General features: G+C 44.7%; 2 protein-coding genes across 3 annotated transcripts; one reads left to right on the top strand and one right to left on the bottom strand.

Moving 5' to 3' along the window:
- Positions 1-450: 450 nt before the first annotated feature.
- Pfdn4 (prefoldin subunit 4) lies at positions 451-6,660 on the top strand. Of its 2 annotated transcripts, none has more exons than XM_089579325.1 (4): positions 451-579; positions 1,466-1,570; positions 3,517-3,589; positions 5,940-6,660. In XM_089579325.1, exons 1-4 carry the CDS (start codon positions 457-459, stop codon positions 6,134-6,136), a joined length of 498 nt encoding a protein of 165 aa, XP_089435451.1. In that variant the 5' UTR covers positions 451-456; the 3' UTR covers positions 6,137-6,660. The 2 variants fall into 2 exon arrangements, with proteins under 2 accessions (XP_089435451.1, XP_089435450.1); XM_089579324.1 differs by having other exon boundaries at positions 538-591.
- A 9,509-nt stretch (positions 6,661-16,169) lies between these two features.
- On the bottom strand, positions 16,170-20,900 carry mRpS17 (mitochondrial ribosomal protein S17). Its single transcript, XM_089579323.1, has 3 exons — positions 20,693-20,900; positions 20,542-20,619; positions 16,170-16,449 (listed from the first exon to the last, which is right to left on the bottom strand). The coding sequence occupies exons 1-3, from the start codon at positions 20,804-20,806 to the stop codon at positions 16,237-16,239; spliced, it is 405 nt and encodes a 134-aa protein (XP_089435449.1). The 5' UTR covers positions 20,807-20,900; the 3' UTR covers positions 16,170-16,236.
- Between the last annotated feature and the right edge of the window lie 1,220 nt (positions 20,901-22,120).

The following is a 22,120-nucleotide window of genomic DNA, read 5'->3' as shown; positions in this document are numbered from 1 at the left end:
AGTGCAAGTTTGCAGAGCAGAAGAATTCTTCATGTGCTATACACTTCTAATGAGGTTTCAATACTGAAGCAGTTATTGCTGGTCCCATTTTGTACGTAATTACAAAAGTTGTAACCATCCGCCCCAATACACACACGCACACACACAAAAAAATTAAAACAGTGGAAGAGACATTTGTTGTTGATCGTGTTTAAATGAAATTTGTTGCTCGTACACACTCATAATCAGCTCGCATCATTTGAACCGTACTCAATTTTAATGCATCATCACAAGCACAGCTAGCACAGCTCCGCCAAACATCTGAAAAAACTACGGAAAAGCTCGATGCGCGCAGGCGCTTGCGGCCTGTGCCATCTGTTGAATACTTTTGTAATCTTTGTAATTTTCGTAAAGAAAGAGAAGTAAATACTTACTTGAATACTTTTTAAAGTTACCAATGCTAATTAATGTTATTAAATGTACAAAAAGTACGGCTACGCTTTAGTTTTAAAGGTCCTAAAAAAAAAAAAAAGCTGTGGGTTGAGGCGGCGGCCGGCAAGAACTTTCTTCAACATGGCAGCCTCGTTGCGGCGGCAGCCTGTGAGTTCTGAGGTTAAGATATTGTTTATTTCAGTATTTCTTCGCTATCCGAGGCTCAGAAAGTATATAAGCTGTGCTGATGTCTTGGAACGTGCTATTTTTGCTGCGTATATGTGTGTTTCTGTTCACAACTTGCCAAAAAGTAATCTGAGCCGCGTGCATGGAACCCTTGACGTTTCTGTCTCATGTGACAAACGTGCGTTTAGGCCGAGAGAATTTTTTTTCGATTTTCTCTGATTTACGCAGCAGTCGGTATTTAGATCTGCCTTAACCACATGTGATATTACATGTGGAATTGCGTCCCGCTCGAGTGCATTAAAAGTTGATGTTCAGTCTGCTTACTGAAATTTACGGGATCCTCTTTAGCTCCGATCTCAGACAACGAAGTTGTGCTTTGCTCTTGTTTACTGGTTGAATTTTGACAGGTTTAGAGATTGCATCTACGTTCTCTCTGAGCTGTGGGGTCTTACTCTGGCCCCGAGGATCATGCAGGGTGGGAACACTGCAAAAACCGGAAAATTCGTGTCGCACTCCGCCCGCCCACAGCCCCCCTCCCACGCCCACGCTTATAGAGTAGCATGCGTGCCCAGTGACATAAAATAAAAAGAGAGCATGCTGCGCTGGATCCATTAATTTTTCGCCACCAACTGCGGTTCTGGAGTTCCAGCTCAAATATGTGCTGGGAAACTTGATACAAGAGACGGGAAGAAATTTATTCGTCGTACTGCGAACGCCGTTCACACGAACCACTCATGACCGATGCATCGGTTACCTCCACAAGTGCATCGGTTACCGCCACGGTTTATCTATAACTGCCGGTTTTACTCCCAGTGCCATCAAAAACGTGTGCGGTATGGTGTGATGAGCGTTGGCCACTGCATTTCAGGAAGGCGATGTGCAAGTCACTGCTAAGGACCAGGAGATGATCAACAATTTCGCGAGGCAGAACGCCAGGCTTGAAGATGCAACAGAAGAAATGAAACAGCTAGAGGTATGTTTGTCGTCAGTAAGCATTTTTTGTTTGCAAATGATTCACTTGTTCACCCCGGGATGAGGAAGTATTGAAAATGTCTGCTAAATGTTAAGAAATTCCACGATTTCATTACTAATGGTCTCTTCATTGCAGAAATGTGAAACATTGGCAGATTTATTAAAGAAATTATCATTACAGCAGAGTTAAGATTTAACTAATTTTGATAATTCTGAATGTCTGAGGACCATAAAACCACATGCAATTACGAAGGCAAGTTGAGTAAATCAAAACACCATCAGGCTGTTTTGCTGTTAGGGTTAATTTGGCATGTATTTATCTTTAAGCACGCCTCCTGCATCTTTAGCAGCTGGCACTTCAACCTTGTTTAGTTGAATATTCTTGCAGAACAGCACAAAAGATATGGACGAAGGCACAGAACGGATACATACAGCGCTTACTCTCAGCTACATTTAACAGTCGAAATTTTACACATATATATACATGTCTGGATGCATGATGGATGGCAAAAGGGTACAATGCGCAAGCAAGAAAGAAAAGTGGCGTTAATCGCCTTTTTACAGGTCCTGCCATGTATGTGATTTCCTTCTCCGATAATGCAATGAAATGGGTGCATGAATCACCCAGTGCAGTGATACTTTGGGCTTGGATAATTTCTTTCATGGTACGATCCTTGCTTCTGCAAGTTCTGCACTTCTTGAACAATGGTTTTCACTTTTATTTGCGGTCTTTAGATTTTGTCCAACTTTGTGCCTTTGACTGTGTCTTTTGCATTGTTTTGCAAGCATGAAAAATCAGCTAGCCTGCACTTCTACCCTTGTTAAATATGTCGGAAAAAAGCTGCTGTTTCTGCAAGTGTGTTAGCGATGTATGTAGTTTTTGGCAGCAGAAATGAAAGTTATTAACTTTTTTGCACTCTGCTTTGGAGTGATATTCTGGGCATTATGTAATGGTTTGAGAGCAAAAGCTACTGGCCTGCAGTTTCTTGTGGTGCCAGAATATTGCTTCACGTGATTAGTTTTACTTTTAACCCTAAACTGCCTCAGCCCTTTTAACTGCCAACCCCGAGCTGTATTCATCGTTGGAGATTGTACCACTATCCCCATTGACTAGTCACACTTGTCTGGTTTGATGTTGGGCTGCTCACGCTGCCAGAGAAGAGTTATGGCTGGCAGTTGCATTGCTTGCAATTTTCGACACTAGAGGGCAGTAGTTGGCCATGAAAAAGTGTTTCGCGTTTTTAGTGCATGTTTTAAGCCTGACAATAGTCATTTAGTGAAGACATGAAGAATGCCGGTGGCGGCGATGTCCCAAGAAAAATAGCTGTTTCCTGAAGTAGATCTGACAGCAGCGTTGCTGAGAATTGAGAATTTGTTTCTTACAGTGACTTTGTTTGCGAGCTGGAGATGTCTTCAGATGACGGCGAGAGTGACGGTGACGCGGTGGGTAGTGCACATTAAATGTGAATGAAGAAACCTTGTTTGTGTTAGGACGAAGCAACGTCTGCACTTTGCAGAGTGTTACAGCGTATCAGATCAAAAAAAATACGGCACATTTCAGTACGTTGTAACACATTGCTGTGGCATGCACCGAGAGAAAGCTGCCCTCAAGAACAGCTCTTTTTTTTAATTTTGTTCATTCTAACCAAAAACCGATAAAGTACTATATATTCAGAATCAGAATTACATTTTAAAAATTATGGCGACTTAAAAAAATCTGGCAATTTTGGTATGTTTTTTGGGAATTAATTTTGTAGTTGAAGGGTTACCATGAAGTGCCTCCTTTTTCTTGCTACAGTTAATGCTACAGTATGTATGGAAGGCTCATAGCACAAAAGGTGGTAAAGAGCAGTTCGTGTGACTGCTAATGAGGAAAGTTGTTTGAATATTTGTACCTGCTTTGCTATTGGAACTATCATAGCTATTGAAATTATTTTGCCTTTGCAGCAAGAGCTACGTAACTTGGAAGATGCTGCAGATGAAATCCTGGTGGTTGAAGACGACGTCCCTATACCATATCCTTAATCGCTTTGGATGCCTTTTTGGTTGCTTTCTACTGCTTGGACATTTTGCATTTTCCGTATTTCGTAAGAATTCCAGTGTGCATTGGGACTATATCAGTCCCCTCTTTGTTTATCCATCGGAGGCTCAGCAACAGAGATTTAATTTATTTTACTGGGTAAGGTTATGGCCAGTCTGTAAATACTGCAAGGTTTATCGTCATGCATGTTTGTTGTTTCATATTTTGTGCAGCTGGAAGCTGGGAAGTGCTTGGCAACTTGAAAGGGACACTGAAGACAAAGTGCAGTTTGGCCTGTATCAATAGGATACCACATTCTAACCATAGAGAGATTACTCTCACCAGAAATTGAATTTAGCTACAAAAGCTAGAAAAGACAAACAAAACAAAATACAGGCGTTGCAGTAAACTGCGTGCATCAACACCGATTTTTGGGCACTGATCCCAGAAGCCAGGCTACACTGCCATTCACTTCAACAAAACGATGGCAGTTGGTCCTTTTTGCTGAGCGCATCACGAGTTTGCATCGTGTGGCGTGAAAATTTAATTCAATTTTCTAATTCGTAAATGCACCTTTAGCTGCTGGACAAACACTAACATAGCCAGAAAGAGCCAGAGAATCAATTTTTACTGAGAACAGTAATTGGATGGAGTTATCTTAAGTGTACCTTTGAAACAGTTGTTGTTCAGGCTTGCCACTGTTTGTCTTGCATGTCTTGTAGACAAATTGCTGACTTCTGTCTATGACGTAATATGTGGCTATGTGTAAGCACTTGCAGTAGAGAGAAATTTTGCTTCCTGCATACTAAATAAGAGTTCTTTTTACTCCTCACTATACAAATACAGGTTTGGGCATGCCTAAGTCATTTATTGGCTTGTGTGGCAATGTAGATACAGTCGAAACCCACAATAACGAAATCGCCGGGGACAGCAAAAAAATTTGCTTTCGCGAGAATTTCGTTGCCGCGAAAATGAGACAGAAAAGATAGAAAACAGCCTGCAAAAAGAAAATTTATTGCCAAAAGTCAGTCAGCTTAGTTTGCCGAGCCTTGCCTTGCAGCAACTTCATGGTTCTATTCTCACACTGCAAGAAGTGATCCATTGCCACGTCGTCGTCACAGAACCAGGCAAACACCGCCTTGTCAACGTCCGGGAACGCCGCAGCCATCACTGTTTAATGCTGTGCTCGAGCACCATTCTCAAGTGCACCGAGAATGGCTGCCTTGCTTTTCAAAATTGTCTACAGCGAGCTGCACGCAATCCCGTACTCGTCGGCGATATCCATTTTTTTCCTGCCTTTTTATGCTTGAGCAATGATGGCAGCCTTCTCTTGCAGAGACAAAAATCTTCGTTTTTTGGCTGGCGGAGACATCTCAAACGCAAACGTGCCGACTGCTGCTCATACACACCGCCACCGCACACAACGAACACATGTGCACCGCTCGAAGGCCTAAAAGTGCAGCGCCGATGATCTAGTGTCGCCCCCTGATGGTGTCGCTGCGAGGCTGCCTTCCCTGAACATAGCCTCCGAGATAAACAACCACGCGGAACCGATCACAGAGGACACGCGCTGCTCCGGTATGGTGGCTAGCACCGGCTCAAAGTGGCTAAAGTTTTTAAAGTCGTTCCGGCTGCAAGGTTGCCAGGCGCCAACACTCTCGCTGCAGCCACGCAAGCGCGCTATTGCAGTTTGCTCAATTTGAGTGCTTTTTTGACGCTGTTATTCATAATATTGGAGACAGTACGCGGACCGACGTTGCAGCGAATTTCGTTATCGTGGGAATGCGGTACGAAAATGTTTCGTTACCGAGAGATACGAAATACATTGGCCCCTATGGGCATTTACCGGGAATTCGGAAATATTTCGTTGCGGCGAGAATTTCATATTCTCGAGATTTCGCTATCGCAGGTTTCTACTGTAGATAAACGGCATTTTGCACCTACTAATGTTTTTTGTCATTGATAGAAAACATACCATATTCCACCACATACCACATAATAAGCATTTCACAGTGCAGGCCGAGCAGTTTCTAGTAACATAAGGCCTATATTATGTGCTCACACATGTGACAGGTTCAGCAAGACATGTAAAATTAAATTTGTTGTGAAGTTATGGTCATGGCTCTTAATAAATTGAGGCATGGCTGTTTCTGAAGTTTTCTTCCATGCTCGTGTAGCAGTACTTAATACTGTTTGCAGTATTTCTATTGGCTGTGTCAGCAGAGCATTGCCCACAAATAGGACACACTGTAGACTTGTCACACAAGGTGTTTCTGATGGACATCTGTTACATAGTTTCTTCGGGCAGTCAAGCGGTATTGTCCCTTTTCCTTAGCTGGAACCACATATCAGCTGGGGGACGTATTTGTCAACCTGGACTCTGAGGAGGCGCAACAGATGCTAGAGCAAGCAAAAGCACAGAATAAGGAACGGACCGCAGTTCTCGAAGAGGAGACCCGCACTATTAAAGGCATCATGGCTGAGCTGAAGTCACAACTGTACAACAAGTTTGGCAACAACATCAACCTGGAGCCTGATGATAGCTAGCGTACCCTGCCATGTACATGCATACATGCACCTATCTAACTTAATCAGTTTGCTTGAAGTGTGCCTTTGTTTCTCTGTTCCTGTTTTCTTTTATCTCTTGGTGCTTAAAATGCTGTTTTTTTTCAAGCCAGTCATAAGTTAGAATAACTGTGGAATATGTTCATGCATTGAATGGAGTGCTGCCTTTTTTAAACTGTCCACTGACCGTAGACATTGTGAAAGCTGCACACTAAGTTGTGCGACTACTGAGAATTGTAACGTGTATAAGGTGAAGCTATAATGCTTGTGAAGCTATGATGCTTGCCTATATTCGTGTATAATGGTAGGTTTCTGGTGTGCACGTGCTGGAATGAGATTTCAAAACTGAACAGAAAAGACATTTTCCGTGCTAGTTTTCCGTGCTAGCTAAAAGCACAACCCAGTGGTTAGAAGTGCCCACATATGCTAGCTGATAAACAGCTGCAGTTGAATAAAGGATGACTTGGCACTGTTTTCAGTAAACACCAAGTTGCCAAAATGCGTCAGTCTTGTGTGTGTTTGAATTCCTTTTTTGTGTGGTATTAAATACCATTGTCATGGGAACTACAGGTTTTGTCATGGAAACATTTAGGAGGTGTATAGTTTGGGTAAGTAGCTCAAAAACTAGTTGGCCTTAAAATTATGGTACAGCAATGATGGGACTGAAAAACACAGGTGACTTGGAGCTTGCATATTATAAAAAGATTGCTAAGTAAACATTCATGTCATACTTAGTGCAATGCAGACCCCTCCAAATTTTAGCTGTCGTCATCTAATGTTAGCCTCAGCCACCCCTTACCTCCAGCGCTATTTGTCTTGTCCCTCCACCTAGTTTTGTGTGTGTGTACATCCACTACATCCTCGGTCTGTTTATTTTCCTTTTGCCTGTATTTTAATGCAAAAGTGTTACTAGTCCCATTAGAAGAAAAACTGCCGCGGTGTCTCAGTGGTTATGGCGCTCGGATGCTGACCCGAAAGACGCGGGTTCGATCCCGGCCGCAGCGGTTGAATTGAAGGTGAAATTCTAGAGGCCTGTGTGCTGTGCGATGTGGGTGCACATTAAAGAACCCCAGGTGGTCGAAATTTCCGGAGCCCTTCACTATGTTGTCCCTCACAGCCTGAGTCGCTTTGGGACGTTAAGCCCCCACAAACCAAACCATTACGAGAAAAGCTGGTGGCATGTCTAGGTGTGTGTACTCGCAGGTGGTGCAGAAAATCCCAATGTTGGCAAGAAAAATAGGATGACATTATTAAGCGGTCGTAACGCACACACAGCAAGTCGAGCACCGCCAGTTCAGACAGTCATATAAATGTCAGTCATCTATATATACCTACACTGGCTGATCTCAATGTGGCGCCAGTTTTCTCCGACTAAATTCAGACCGAAATTGGCAGCAACCGTTTGTCGTGCAGTATTCCGGGTGGTGCCATATGATTTCTCATTGCATATAGCTTACATGTGCGAGTCAAGTTGGAGGATAGCTTGCGACAAGGGATTCAAACTGACGACATACGAGGGGGTACCCAAAAGAAACCGGACTTATTTTTGTTTGAACTTATTTGTTCACATTTTAAGCACAGACCTTCAATCTCCTTCAAAGTATTCCTCACTTGCAATGATACGCTTGTCGAATCTTTCATTGCATTTTTCAAAACATTGTTTAAATTCATCTTTTGTGATGCTTGAGAGTGCCTCCGTCGTTTTTTCTTCACCTCAGTAACAGCAGCGAAACGCTTTCCATTCACCTATTTTTTCATTCTAGGAAACAAAGAAAGTAGCACGGGGCAAGGTCGGGAGAGTATGAGGGTTGAGAAATAGGGGTCATGCCATTTTTGGTCCAAAATTGTCGTAGAGACAGAACTGTGTGAGCAGGGGCATTGCCATGATGGAAAAACCAGTCACCCGACCGCCACAAATCTGGCCGCTTCCACCGCACACTGTTGCCCAATCTTTTCACAACATCCAAGTAGAAAGCCCGGCTAACTGTCTGACCCTGCGGAACAAATTCTCAATGGACGACTCCTCTCACGTCGTCGAAAATACAAATCAGCATTGTTTTGAGGTTTAGTTTCACCTGACGAGCTTTCTTGAGGCGAAGAGAATTTGAAGTTTTCCATTGGCATGATTGTTGCTTTGATCGATGCTTTGATTTTGCTTTGTTGTTGTCCCCATAGCATCGTCCTTGTACGTCTTTCTTAATATTTCAAGAGTTTCTATTCAACTTTTTCCGTGCAAAAATCAAAATTTCACCGGCGCACGCTGTTCACGAAAATCAGCCATTGCAAAAACGACGTTCACACAAAACAGCCGTCACTCTAAAACTCTGCCTAAACCAGTCTGACCTCCTTCAACGATGACACTCGGCTTACTGACTCTGGAATGTTCGTTCTATGCGCTCCTAGTGGCAAAACGCGGTACCACAGAAGCTTTGCCGACCAAAAAATTTAGTCCGGTTTCTTTTGGGTACCCCCTCGTATGCACCTTCAATTGTATGCTGTCCCAGACTCTCTACCTCTTCCCTTAGGGCATGGTCTAGGTGTCCACCTAGATGCGAGACGGTTACTGTGTCATTTCCTTTCCTCGAAAACCAACTTTCTTATCAAAATTGTGACTCAACCGTTTGTCGAACACCATTGCGGGTGGTGTCATATGATTTCTCATTGCATATAGCATATGTCTCTTAGTCCGGTTGAAGGCTAGCTCACAACAGGTATTTCGACCACCTGGGGTTCTTTAACGTGCACTGGCATCGCTTAGGCCCGGTTAAAGAACCCCAGATGGTCGAAATTTCCGGAGCCCTTCACTACGATGTCCCGCATATCCATAGTCTCTTTGGAATGTCCCCCATAAACTGTAGTCGAACTGAGTGTTTCACTCAGACCTTTGTGGATTCAACGTTTGTGAAATCAGCATTCGGAGGAGCGTCTTCATTTCATTTCTTGGTGCGCAACCTGCGTCAAGGTCAAATGCTCACGATGACACACTAAGCACCGAAGCGGTGGCCTTGTGGTAGAGCATCCGCCTCGCATTCGGGAGGTGCTGGGTTCGATCCCCAGTGCCGCCGGGTACCCACCGGTTTCTTTAATGGGTACAAGATTTCCCCTGGCCTGGTGCTCGGCTCTTCTAGGGTGAGATGCTTGGGAAAAGGGTTCTAGACCACAGTTGCCTTGATGGTTCAGAGATAAGTTCCGCCATCAAGCAACCCTAAATCTGCCTCGTGCAGTAGAAGCCCAACTTGTGTCCCTTTTACTGTCTCTTGTCTTCAAGCCCACTGTGACGGAATTTGAAGGCGCAGGCTCCTTTCCCAAGCTATGCAACAATAGGAAGCCGAGCACCAGGCCGGGCCATAGTTTGAACCCATTTTGAGAAAACCGGTGGGTACCCGGCCGGCGGTGGGAGTCGAACATTCACAGCACGTAAGCAGTCTTAAATGCCATCTGAATTTTTTGTCTATTTTTTTTTTATCTGAAAAGGGAGTGGAGAGGAAGATTAGCCCTACAACCTTCACTAAACAGGTAGATCATTTTCTGGTTCCTGATCCACTTATACAAAGCACTAAGCTCCTGGATAAAGAAGGTTTGCCATCAGCAATGGTGCTAACTGCTGACATGTCCAGATTGGTTCTGAGAGCTAAAAAGCTTAGAATGTTCATTAGTGCTTCTATCAATACTACCCCATGCAGCTACCATTTGATACATACGCTTTTGGGAGTAGAGCAAAGAGGTGGAAAGCTGCGTTATAGAAGAGCTACATTTAGCTTCGCATTCTTCAGCTGACTTTACAACTACCAACAACCACTTGAAGTACTCCTCTCGTAGTAACTAAGAGAGAATCTGGAGATCCTAAAGATGGTTTGATGCAGATGACAAAGACTGTATCGGTACACACTTGAACCAAGGGTGGAAGGAAAGCTTCCGTCAATAGATGGGCCTTCCTTCCATCCCTTATTCCAGCTTGTGCTGTCAAGAATTTCTTCTTCTCTATATCTGTTCTAAAAATGTTCTGTTAATTATGCCAGGAAAAAAACTTTTGAACGAAGGGCAACTAGGCGTACCGATAAAAATTCATGACCGTCATGATGCTGATATCTACAAATGATGCTCGGTGAGGATGCTGTAAATTTTTTTATTGCATTTCAGTGCCCTTAAGTTGACCTTTAATATATAAACCTTGCTATATGCAACCTCGCGCTGCTATGTAGCAGTTGTGCATAGTGGTTGGAATGCACATTGAGAATAAAGGGATAAAGATGGTTTTATACATTGCCCATTTGCTTTTAGAAATGTTCAGACTGACAAACAAATTTACTGCAGTTTATGTGCATTTCGATGCATTTTCCTTCACAACCAGAGCGCCTTCATAGAGACTGTTTGTTTGCACTTGTGCTCTAAATGCAACTAGCGGTGTAATAAAAAAAAAAGTCGCAGGATGGTTAAGCGTGTGTAAATGCGAATGTTTGAGCATTAGCTGTGGTGTGACAGCCAAGAAAGAAGACGGGCATTGGGCCGGGGGATGCTTGTACCTATCCTTGTTTGGCAGTGGGTTTCGAACCAACAACCTCCCGCTGTTGAGGCAGACACCCAAGTCTCTAGGACACCCGTCGCCTCCCACCGTCTTCCCTCTTTCCTCCCCCTTTAAAAGTACCGAGGGTGTTTTCCCTCTTTCTACTTTTCCACCTGCCAGCCATGGCAGGTGACGCTGCAGACACAGATGGCACTTAACTGAAGAAAGAATAAGAGTTAACGCTCTAAAATCCTGCCTGGCAAGTTTGGATGCCATTCTTTGCAACCTGTCTTCTTGGGTTGGCTTGGTCATGCTGGCCTAGCTAACGGTATGGATCACTGGTTGAGCTAGCATGCTCAAGCCAGCATACCCAAAATGACACAAAAGAAATGTCCAGCATAGTAATTCACAAAAGCACTGATACAGATTCTGGGGATTTCGTCTGTGTTATTAATAAACAAATAGAAGAACTGAAGCACGGCTGGAATGTTTTGTAGCTTTTCCATACCTTGTTAAATGAAGGATGTTGCAAAATTTTTTCCTTTTGGCAGTAACTACGTTAAATGATGCTGACAGCGGCAATACAGGTCCTCCACTATTCATTCAACACTGCAACGCTCGCGCTGCACACAAGTCAGGAGACTATCACCGCGCTGGAAGAGCTGCAGCAGTTCCATTCCGTTTATGCTCGCTCATCTCACAGCCTGAGCCTCATGCCATCAAAGCCGGGGGCACATTTATAGGTAGAGGTGAAAACAGTTGCATCCTCCTTCCCCCTTCAAGAGATAGAAGTAGTCACCCCCCAAGCAAAAAATTTTGCATGTGAAAACCATGCTGAGCCCCATTTTTTTTGGACAAAAATATACCAAAGAAGATTCAAATGGGACTGCTCGCTCTTAAGAGGAACTGATAAATCCTCCCCTGATGAAACCTCTGGCTGCAAGGAACATCCAAAGGGTACGCAGAGACTAGTGCACTGGTGAGAAATAATCTCCAACTAATTTGTGCTCAGTATGACCTGCAATGGACTAGCAGTAACAGTAGTTTGCAGTTTGCACTTTTTACAGCAATAGCAAGTGTTTTGATACAAACTGCTGAACGTCCTACTCTTCCAGCTGGCAACTAAATGAGTTTTAACCACCGCCATGCTTCCACTGCTTTGTAAAAGAAGGTGCTACCATACATGTGTGCTGCAAGTCATGTTTGACATGGCCATGTATCAAAAAGTGACGTGCTCCTGGGATAAAGGACATTCCAAACTTTCATTTGAATATAGCATCTTTCAAGTTCATCACTTTTTAAAACGGCGCAACCCAAAAGACAAAACTTATTTAACATCTCTCACATAATGCACAGTCGTACTCAAGTCGCTCTAGTATCCCTTTAAGTACATAAACCAAAGGAGCCAAGAAAGGACCGGGCAGTTGTCTAGTGGAAAAATAACCAGTTTCTCAGATTGCTGATGAACTTGAAGTAAGTAGAACTGACCATGCCGCTGGACTGAACCAATGGCCTCCAAGCCACCACGGTGGCTCAGGGGTTGTGGTGCTCGGCTGCTGGCTTAAAAAATGCAGGTTCAATCCCGGCCACGGCGGTCTCATTTCAATGGAGGTGAAATGCTAGAGACGTGGATACTGTGCGATGCCAGTGCATGTTAAAGAACACCAGGTGGTCGAAATTACCCGGAGCCCTCCCCTACAGCGTTCCTCATAGCCTGAGCCGCTTCGGGACGTTAAACCCCATAAATCAAAGCAACCAACGACCTGCACATGAGCGCAGTGCTTTTACCAGCTGAAGTGTGGCAGCAGCTGTCTTTCGTTCCACTTTCATAGATATAATGATGTATGCACTGGCCCTGACAGGGTGTTAACTAACAAGTAGGAACTACAACAAACATGTTTCTGTCAACTGGAGGAGAGAAAGAGGTAACCACCCATATGTGGCTCTGCACACTGTGTGATGAGTTACACTACAGCTACTCCTTGCCCAGTCTTAAGTTTTGTTGCTTATGTTTCCATCAGAGCTCAGTTTGTGGTAGATTCTGCAACAGAATTTAGGATTATATGTAACTATGCTTAGCCCTTGCTTCAGTAGGCTATGGCACAGTAATCAGTGGACTGAAACTGTCCCAAGTTAACAAAGTGTCACATCCAGCACATCCAGGGTAACACTCTAGAGCAGAACAAACAGTAAAACTCTTGAGTTAGCCATAATATATAACTGACACTAAATGTGTACAATGGCATGGCAAATTTACTATATTGTTCACTGAAGTAGAGAAACATGACATCTAAATTGTCCTTAAAGTATAAACACTTCTTAACTTTTGAGTGCATTTCTTGTTTGTAATGATGCATAAGGCATTATTATACATAAATCACCGTGTGGCATTCTTTTACAACCGGCAAATAATTTATAATCAAATTTCTTTTTCGCGCTGTTTCGGTTTCAACAGCCCACCGACAACTGTGATGTCAAAGTGTGGTTAGAGGTCACATGAGGCATGAAAAAACTGCAATATAATCGCTGCTTCAACATCGTCATTCCAGCTCTTCAGGAAGGCTGACTTCAGCAGTGTAGTGAACTAAAATGATGTAAGCAGCGATTATATCAACATTTTTCCATGCCTCACCTGACATATAATCTCACTTTGATGTCACAGCTATCGTTTGGCTGTTGAAACCGAAACAGCAGTCGTAGGCAAATACCACATGGTGATTCATGCATAGCAGTGTCTTCCGCATCATTGTAGAGAATAAAACATGCCACCAAAATTAGATGCCTACACTCCTTTAAGATGAGACTATGCACCTAAGAAAAAAGTGGCTGTGTAGCCAGTACTCCAACAACAACTGCTCTGTTATGCTATTCTCCTTGCGTAGTTTTCGAGCTCGAGAACATAGATCATGCGTTGAAAATCTGCTGCCCTGATATGTGAAGTCGTGGCATTGCAGTTGTAGGATCTATATCACTAGGGCCAGTTAAAAATAACTGCACACTGCAGCCGCATGGATGTCCTTTGGCAACTATGCAGGCAGCTACAGCAGGCTCTTGCTAATTCAAACTTTAGTTTATTCACAGTGATGCTTTGCTCCCATAAGCATCAAGTGTATTAAAAAAATCCGCTTAATTTTACCTCTGTATATTGTTGCAGAAGCAACACTATGCTAGGTGTGAGTGATTTCGCGGAGCCCCGGACAGCCCCAACTGCGCATGCGCAAGGAGAGAGTGTGAGACAGTTACTGCCTAATTTCCTTTCCTCAAATACAATTTTCATTTTCTTCATTACGGCCCCTCTTTCTCATTCTTCTTTCACTCAGACTTCCTCCCTTCCTGTACGGTGTGGTTCAGGTGTCCACCGAGATGACAGAGAATTACTGCGCCATTTCCTTTCCTCAAAAAGTGTTGCGTTCAAAGGGCAAGGCATCGTGCTGAATGGGTGGTGGCGTTCCGTGGGCTCTCTGGCAGCGCTACAACATGCTGTCACGTTGCACTCCTAAAGGTGAAGCTTAAACATCATTAATTAGCAGTTAATTAGTATTTAGTCATCAATCAGTAATCAGCCATTGATTAGTAATTTGTCAGTACTTAGTAATTAGTACTTAATTATGTGTGACGTCATCAGTGCCACAGAGGGAGTCAAAGTGGTGCGGAAAACGCTTTCACCTCTACATACTTTAGACAGTCAAAGTGCCCTCTGAGATGCCGCCGCTGTGATTTGCCTCGCCGCTGCTTCCGCAATTCTACTCTGGATGGCCATTGGTCAAACCACAGCCAATTTTCTAAATCAAATTTTTGGTCTCCTTCGAGTGCGAGCTATCGAGAGTAAGCTGTAGTTTGTGCCGACTACTTTCTGCTCATATGCACAATAACAAGCTGGACTGTTACACAGACCAGTACGAGGCTATGTACAGAGGTTCTTTTTAGAATTGGCACGGCCTTTCTGTATGCTTGCAATGTTTATCTTAATGTAAAACCTCAATGGAAACTTTGAAAATGTTCTGCTGAACTTCATACTTTAAGCTTCCTTTCAATGCATTTATTAATGCTGCACGAAGATCCAATGTTAAACACATAAAAAGGGCTCAGATAGGCATGAATGCATCAATTTAATACGTAAGCTACATGAGTTCATCCTTCATGCAGGTACTTGTCGTTCTTTGTTTTCATGGGAAAAGGAAAGTCTTCTAAGCAGTACACTAACTTCCATGCTATTGAAGCTCAAGATAAATTTGTCAAATACTGCTACTAGGAATGCACGCACTGAATTTTTCAGCAAGCTTTTTAGCCCTTTTCTAGACTCAGTGAATGAGAATCCAGAAAATGATGGATGGATAGGAACAAAACAAGTTTTTCAAGTTTTTTTCAGTCCCGGACAGTCTGGGACTACTTGCGGACTCTAGTCCGGTATATGTTTTTCTCGGGCAGCACGAAAGCTCCGCCCACCTGCTTGCATCGCCATAGCAACGCGTTCTTTTTTCGCCTATGGCTGTCCGCGGGCTACTTGGGGCTGCGGGCAAGGCAGCAGACGACAGCTGCGTGCCGCGCTGGCAGCCATATTGAGTTAGACTCCGTGTGCATTTTGCGTACTTTTCGTGTTCCTGGAGGACGATATCGTGCGTTAAACCTTCACATGAGCTCCGTAGCTGCTCTCTGAGCCATCGTAAGACTTTTTGTTCTCGCATCTTCGTTTATTTTCTTGAAATCCACCGCACACGGACGCACGTTCGGAGCTGCGAGCGCGTATTGTTTGTTCGTGGCATCAAGAGGTTCTTGTTCGCTTGTTTCGCGACATGCTGTCTGCGCGCTTACCTGAAAGCATCGCAGGTGAACCACTCGTATACTGGAGCAGCTATAGCGCTTGTTGTCAACATTTTGCGAAGGCTTTCATCTATCTGCCTATCCGCAACGAGTTGGACTACTTTGTGCGAACTTCGCCGCAAGCAGTAGCGGCGAGCATACCTCCGAAGCCGAGTTCTGTAATGCACCTACACTAAGCTGACAGTACGGTCTTCAAATCGACTCAGTATCATGATCGAGCGCACGGCGTTGCTTCGGCGTCGTGGTGGCCGTGGCTTGCGTCGTCTGCTAGCAGATGACAGCGTCCTGGTACGGTAACTGAGGGGGAGCCCGGTTCTGGCGTTGAGTTCGCAAGCAGCCTATGGCAAGTAGGTCAAGTGACCATGACGCTGTTTCCTGTCCGAGCGGAAGCCGAGACCTGTCAGCAAGTAGTCCGGGACTGGAAAAACAAATGCGGCCAAGAACACAACAGAGTAGAGACGTGCCACTGCCCACTACTTGCTTGCACTGTTTCTACACATAAATAAGCACCAACTAGCCTGTCAAAAGGTTCCGACATCTAATTGATCTCTCGTTAACAACTAATTCTAGACATAGTAAGACAAGCTGACTGCAGGACTTGACCCGACGAAGAAGTGGCTCAAAGTATCATGAGATAATGCAAGCAAAGGTAACTTTTAAAGATGTGACACAGCAAACGTGAGAACAAAATGAGGTAACAAGCAAGCTTTATTTGATGCATCTAAAATGTTTATGAATTATGTTCTAGTGCCATCTGCTACTTTTCCGATATTTTTTTCACCTCGGGAGCAGCGGGAAATGCCTTATAAGGTGGGGTCAATCCAAAGACTTCACTCTGACGGTCAATGTCTTTCACAAAATCTGTGAAAATGCACTTCTGGCCTGTTATAGGGTCAATGATGTTGCCATTCTTGAAGACGATCTTTTCCACTTTGTGAGCAATCTTCAGACTGAGACGTTGTGGAAGTTCCTGCAAAGTCAGAAAACAATGAAAGGCAGAATGATGGTTCAGTCACAGAAGTACTGAAGGCTAGTAGTTCGCAAGTCAGGGCGGCAAGTGATATGTGTGAATTTTTCGAAAGGCTGGGTGAACTACACACTGCATCCATCCACCAGGCATGCAGCCACGTCTTGCAGCAGGCAATACCTTGGCAATATACAGTGGGTTGTGTTTGTTTTATTTTTATCAATGATGCGAAAACTGTTATGGGTGTGTGTTAAGATTTGTTGTTAATGCTGCCAGCAGTAAGACAGCAGATGATGCACTACTTGGGCTGCTCTGCATGTATTAAGCGAGACACACCTGCATGTTTCATCTCGCAAGTCACACAACTGCACAAGGATGGCACTTGTTATTTGTTGTAATGTGCAAAGTGTGCTCACTGCTTTTAAATTACGCAGTAGAATTGCTAGCCATGCTAGTTGGTGAACATGCATTGTCAGAGCTACTGCATTAACAGACATGGCCCAAAGAGAAGGAAGAAGACGGGACGTGCGCAGACTTGCAGCTAAATTTTATAATGAAAGATCATAAAAATTATACACGCGAACCTAAGGAAAAAAAAACATGTGACAAACACATTCAATACCTACTATAATGCTGCTGTCATAGTTATGTGGCATTCAGAAACCGCACCCCGCTATCAACAACCGACACGGATGGCTGGCTCACGCAATCTTTGCTTCTGTAGCTCGTATATATTTCCACCAATTCTCAAGTAAATTTGCCTTTATGGCAATACAAAATGCTAGTTTTTACGAAAAGCAGTCAGCACTCGCTTTTACAGTTCCTGTAGTACACGACATGCGAATATGCACTGGATGATGGAGGACTAGAATGCTCCCCAAATTTATGTTTATACAACGCCCCGTCTACTCCACGTGAACTTTACTGCAGGAAAACAACAGTTCATGGGCAGCCACGAACATGTAAGGCACAGGCACATGGCTGTTTTGGAGGTAACTTGGCAGTGCAAGAGACTACAGCTTGATGACATAAATCTCTCTGTACTTGTGCATACAAGCAAGCCAACTTTGAAGGAGTGGAAAATGCAACATCAACTCCAAATTTCTGCACAATTTTTTTCATGTTATATCATATTCTAATATAAGTACAGCATCACAGCCTATTTCCTGCCACTGCGGGAACTAGCATGTGGAGGGTCAATGAAACCACTCTTGAGGATTTTACCAACTTTTCATGTCTGCAGATAACCAGCAGCAGACATTTCCTTTGATGCACAGCACTTCACAACTGCACGAATGCAAGATTAAACAACGGTAGCATGAAGGCACGGCTTTTGCATGCCCCGATGGAAGTTTCAGCAGAGCTTTTTAAAAACCTAGGAAGCCAATAAGTATGAATCTGCTAAATATCATACCCGGATATTTTAATTATATCGTCAATAATATCTGGTACTCTGCTCTTGCAGCAAAATTTCGGCACCTGCTGTGGTCAATTTCTGGAGGCCAGAGGAGAGAAGTACCTCTGGTATTTGCAACTGGTGATACTGTTACAAGCAGCTCATCTTGCTGTTGTAAGTGGCCGCATTTGTTTTTCCAGTCCCGGACTACTTGCTGACAGGTCTCGGCTTCCGCTCTGACAGGAAACAGCCTCATGGTCACATGACCTACTTGCCATTGGCTGCTTTCGAACTCGGCGCCAGAGCCGGGCTCCCCCTCGGTTACCGTACAAGGACGCTGTCATCTGCTAGCAGACGACGCAAGCCACGGCCACCACGACGCCGAAGCAACGCCGTGCGCTCGATCATGATACAGAGTCGATTTGAAGACTGTACTGTCAGCTTAGCGTAGGTGCATTATAGAACTCAGCTTCGGAGGTATGCTCGCCGCTACTGCTTGCGGTGAAGTTCGCACAAAGTAGCCCAACTCGTTGCGGAAAGGCGGATAGACGAAAGCCTCCGCAAAAATGTTGACAACAAGCTCTATAGCTGCTCCAGTATACGAGTGGTTCACCTGCGATGCTTTCAGGTAAGCGTACAGACAGCATGTGGCAAAACAAGCGAACAAGAACCTCTTGACGACACGAGCAAACAATACGCGCTCGCAGCTCCGAACGCGCGTCCGTGTGCGGTGGATTTCAAGAAAATAAACGAAGATGCAAGAACAAAAAGTCTTGCGATGGCTCAGAGAGGAGCTACGGAGCTCATGTGAAGGTTTAACGCATGATATTGACCTCCAGGAACACGAAAAGCACTCAAAATGCACACGGAGTCTAACTTAATATGGCTGCCAGCGCCGCGCGCAGCTATCGTCTGCTGCCTTCTCAGCAGCCCCAAGCAGGCCGCGGACTGCCATAGGCTAAAAACGAACGCGTTGCTATGGCGATGCAGGCAGGTGGGCGGAGCTTTCGGGTTGCCCGAGAAAAACAAATACCGGACTCGAGTCCGCAAGTAGTCCCGGACAGTCCGGGACTGAAAAACAAATGCACCCAGTGATGCAACAACCTCCAGACCCCAGAACCTTGAGCCAAACAGCATGCCAGATTTTGAAGCATGGTGCCCATGGTGTATTGCAGGAGCTGATATAATTAAAGACAATGCACAGTACTTACAGTGCCAGCATGAGCAAATGTGTAACTCCCAAATTCAACTTGTGCAGTTAAACGGAAGTCTTCGAGAAACAAATAGAAATTTGTACAAGAAAAGCACAGAAGTGGGAGACCGTTTGCTGGTTAAGGTCTAAACAGCTGGACTTTTGAAGGGCTTTACAGAAACTCCTGTGCACATGTTACTTTAGCTACTTAGTAGACAAGGGAAGGGAAATGAGGGGCTTGTTACGACATACATATGAAGCAAGCCAACAGTCACCAAAGAAAAGAAGCATAGAGGAATGTTTCTTTTTTTTTATTTGGGGTGTTGACCAGTGAGAAAGTGAAGGTGTAATTATTTTATCCCTGAAAGACAACTGATTAGAAAGTAGAAGAAACGACATCCACTTGCCGTCGCTGGGATCTAAACTGACAACCTCAAAATTTTGCGTCCAGAGCTCTACCAACTAAGCTATAGCAGCTGTTCAATCTTCAACTACAGGGAGTATTTACGCTGCGTGTAACCTAACCTTGAGAATGTTCACCAGCACCACCCTCATCCATAGCGGCGGACACAGCATGTCCTGTATTACCATGAGTGCCACATGAAACGTAAACGTGATCTAACGGCGAGAGCAGAAAGTGTGTGAGAACCCTCTCATGCTACATGCGGCATCAAGAATGCCAGACCCAAAGCCCTGGTTAAGCTACTGAGAAGGCATGGAAGGGAAATGAATGGCTCGTTACAACATGCATATGAAGCAAGCCAACAGTCACCAAAAGAAAGAAGCATAAGGGAGTGTCTTTTTTTAAATTTTGGTGATTATGAGTGAGAAATTAATGGTGTAATTATTTTATCACTGAACGACAATAATTACACCATCTATTTCTCGCTGATCACATAAATTAATAAAAAAAATGCTCCCCTGTGCTCCTTGGTTTCAGTGGCTGCTGGCTTCCTTCATAAGGAGCTCTTTCGACGGCTTTCACAAGTTTACCAGTACTGAATTGGGCTAACCACAGCATTTTTAAATTTGTTTGCTTTCTTCACAAAAAAGTGGACAGGCAGCATTGGCAAGACGTTAGAGACTGCAACGAACTGAAAGACAAATATCTGCCAGCTTCTGCGTGAAAAAGGCAGGTAGTAACGTAGGGGCGTTTAACGTCTTGCGGAACAATTATTGCTCCCCTGAGGACTCCGCATTAACTTCTATCGTTAGCACAAGACAGCATTCAGCAATGCAACCATGTGCCACAGCTGATGACTAGACGTTTTAAAATTTGTTTTTCGGAAAGTACGACTACAGAACTAATTTTCAAGCCTAAACTCCTTAAAGGCTGGCAATGCAGCATCATACGTATTCGGTTACAACAGCATGGTGGAAGCTTCAAAAACTGCATCGAATGTGACCTTCCGTATGCAAGTACAATACCGCAGGGCACAAATGGAATGTCCGGCGTCTTCCACCTAACGCACATAAAACCGGACACACGCCGGATCAAGCTTCTCACTTTGACAAGGACCCAGTCACCAGGTTCGCACTCCTCATTGGCATCCAGTGCTTCGTACTCCGTCCTCTCCTTATAATGCTGTAAAACGAGAGCATCAAAGTACATCAACACAACAAAATCCGAAAACGACCTCAGCGCGACCCATGCTTACCGCCATCAGAAACTGGTCTAGCGTGAATCGAGTAACAACCACCCGGACAGTTTTCTTCATCGCCGACGTGACGCATTTTCCTAGAAACAGTGCAGGTGATGTTGATGCTGCCATTATTAGGACCAAAAAGCTAGGTGCATCAGAACAGCACACGCCCGTACGAAAAATAAGCTTCAGGTGGGCACTTCACGCGAACGCGCACATGGAAGACGCCATGTTTTGCAGTACTGACGATGACGATGCGGCCTATACAGGCAATATAGTGGTGTTGGCGAAAAACAAGGGAAGACGCATATGCGACTAATGTTCGGAAAAAATTGGCCTAAACTTTGTCGGAGTTTTTAGTTAGAAAATCAGAATAAGTGCTGCAGCACGCATAAATAGAAGCGTCCAGAACCAAGCAACTGAAATATTTAGGCTCAGGCAAAAAAAAAAAAAAAAGTGACGGTCACAGGAGGGGCGCGTCATGTGCTTCTCATGCGCTTGGTGCGCGCATGCTTGTCCAGTAGGGCCGGTAGGGCTGCCGAATTTTACGGCAACACCCCATCTACCCTTTTAAGCATGAAATGCTTTTAGCACCAGTTCCCGGCATGAACCTGCGGTCGCAGTTATAACGAACGCTCGCTTATTACAAACTAGGACGGTGTTACCGTCAAAATATGTATTCGGAAAATGGCGATGCGCCTCAGATACAACGAACTGCGGCCGCACCACTCGGTTGCAGCGAACGAGGAGGCGCCGTAAACTCGTCCCAGTGGTCGAATATACTTGCGCGTCCCGCAAGCGCGAACACTGATGAGCGTCTCCCAGCTCCGTGACAGCTACCGGATAGAATTTGGCGGCTCCAAAAATAAATAAATAAAAGGCAGCATTGAAACTATGGATAAAAGCGGGCCCAGCGCGCGCCGATGGCCGGGCTACATGGCATACATGGTCGGGTACAGGCTGGGTAAAACGTCCAAAGTGTCCAAAGTGAGGGTGCAAGACAGGAGCAGCGTTGAAAGCGAATCCACTATGCTCGGTCGGAGATCAAACAATAGGAGAGGATGTATAAGTTCGAACACCAGTCACGTAGATGGTATGCCTTGCTGACCCAGCCGATCAGATAACATGTGTCTCCTCCCCATTCGGTTCTCCACTTTCTACGCCGCTGCAGTGTAGGCAACGCGTATACAGCAGTCAGTGCAGTTGATACGTTCTGCGCCCAGATGCACTGCGCTAGCTTCGCCACTGCATGAGGCCAGTCGACAGGGGCTGCTTTCGCAAACCCACCTGTTCATATGTGTGCGACTTTGTGGGCAGGCGTTATTGATGCGCTCCTGGTTGCACTTGTATGGTGAGGATGATGACATCGACATTACAGAACGACAAAATGACGAGGGCGCGAAGTACGCGAAGTACGAGCACACCCCGACACCGAGGAATCTG

The sequence above is a fragment of the Amblyomma mixtum genome, chromosome 3 (genome assembly GCF_055824585.1).
Source record: "Amblyomma mixtum isolate Tamu chromosome 3, ASM5582458v1, whole genome shotgun sequence".
Classification (NCBI taxonomy): Eukaryota; Metazoa; Arthropoda; class Arachnida; order Ixodida; family Ixodidae; genus Amblyomma; species Amblyomma mixtum.
This window is presented reverse-complemented; position numbering and strand designations above follow the sequence as displayed.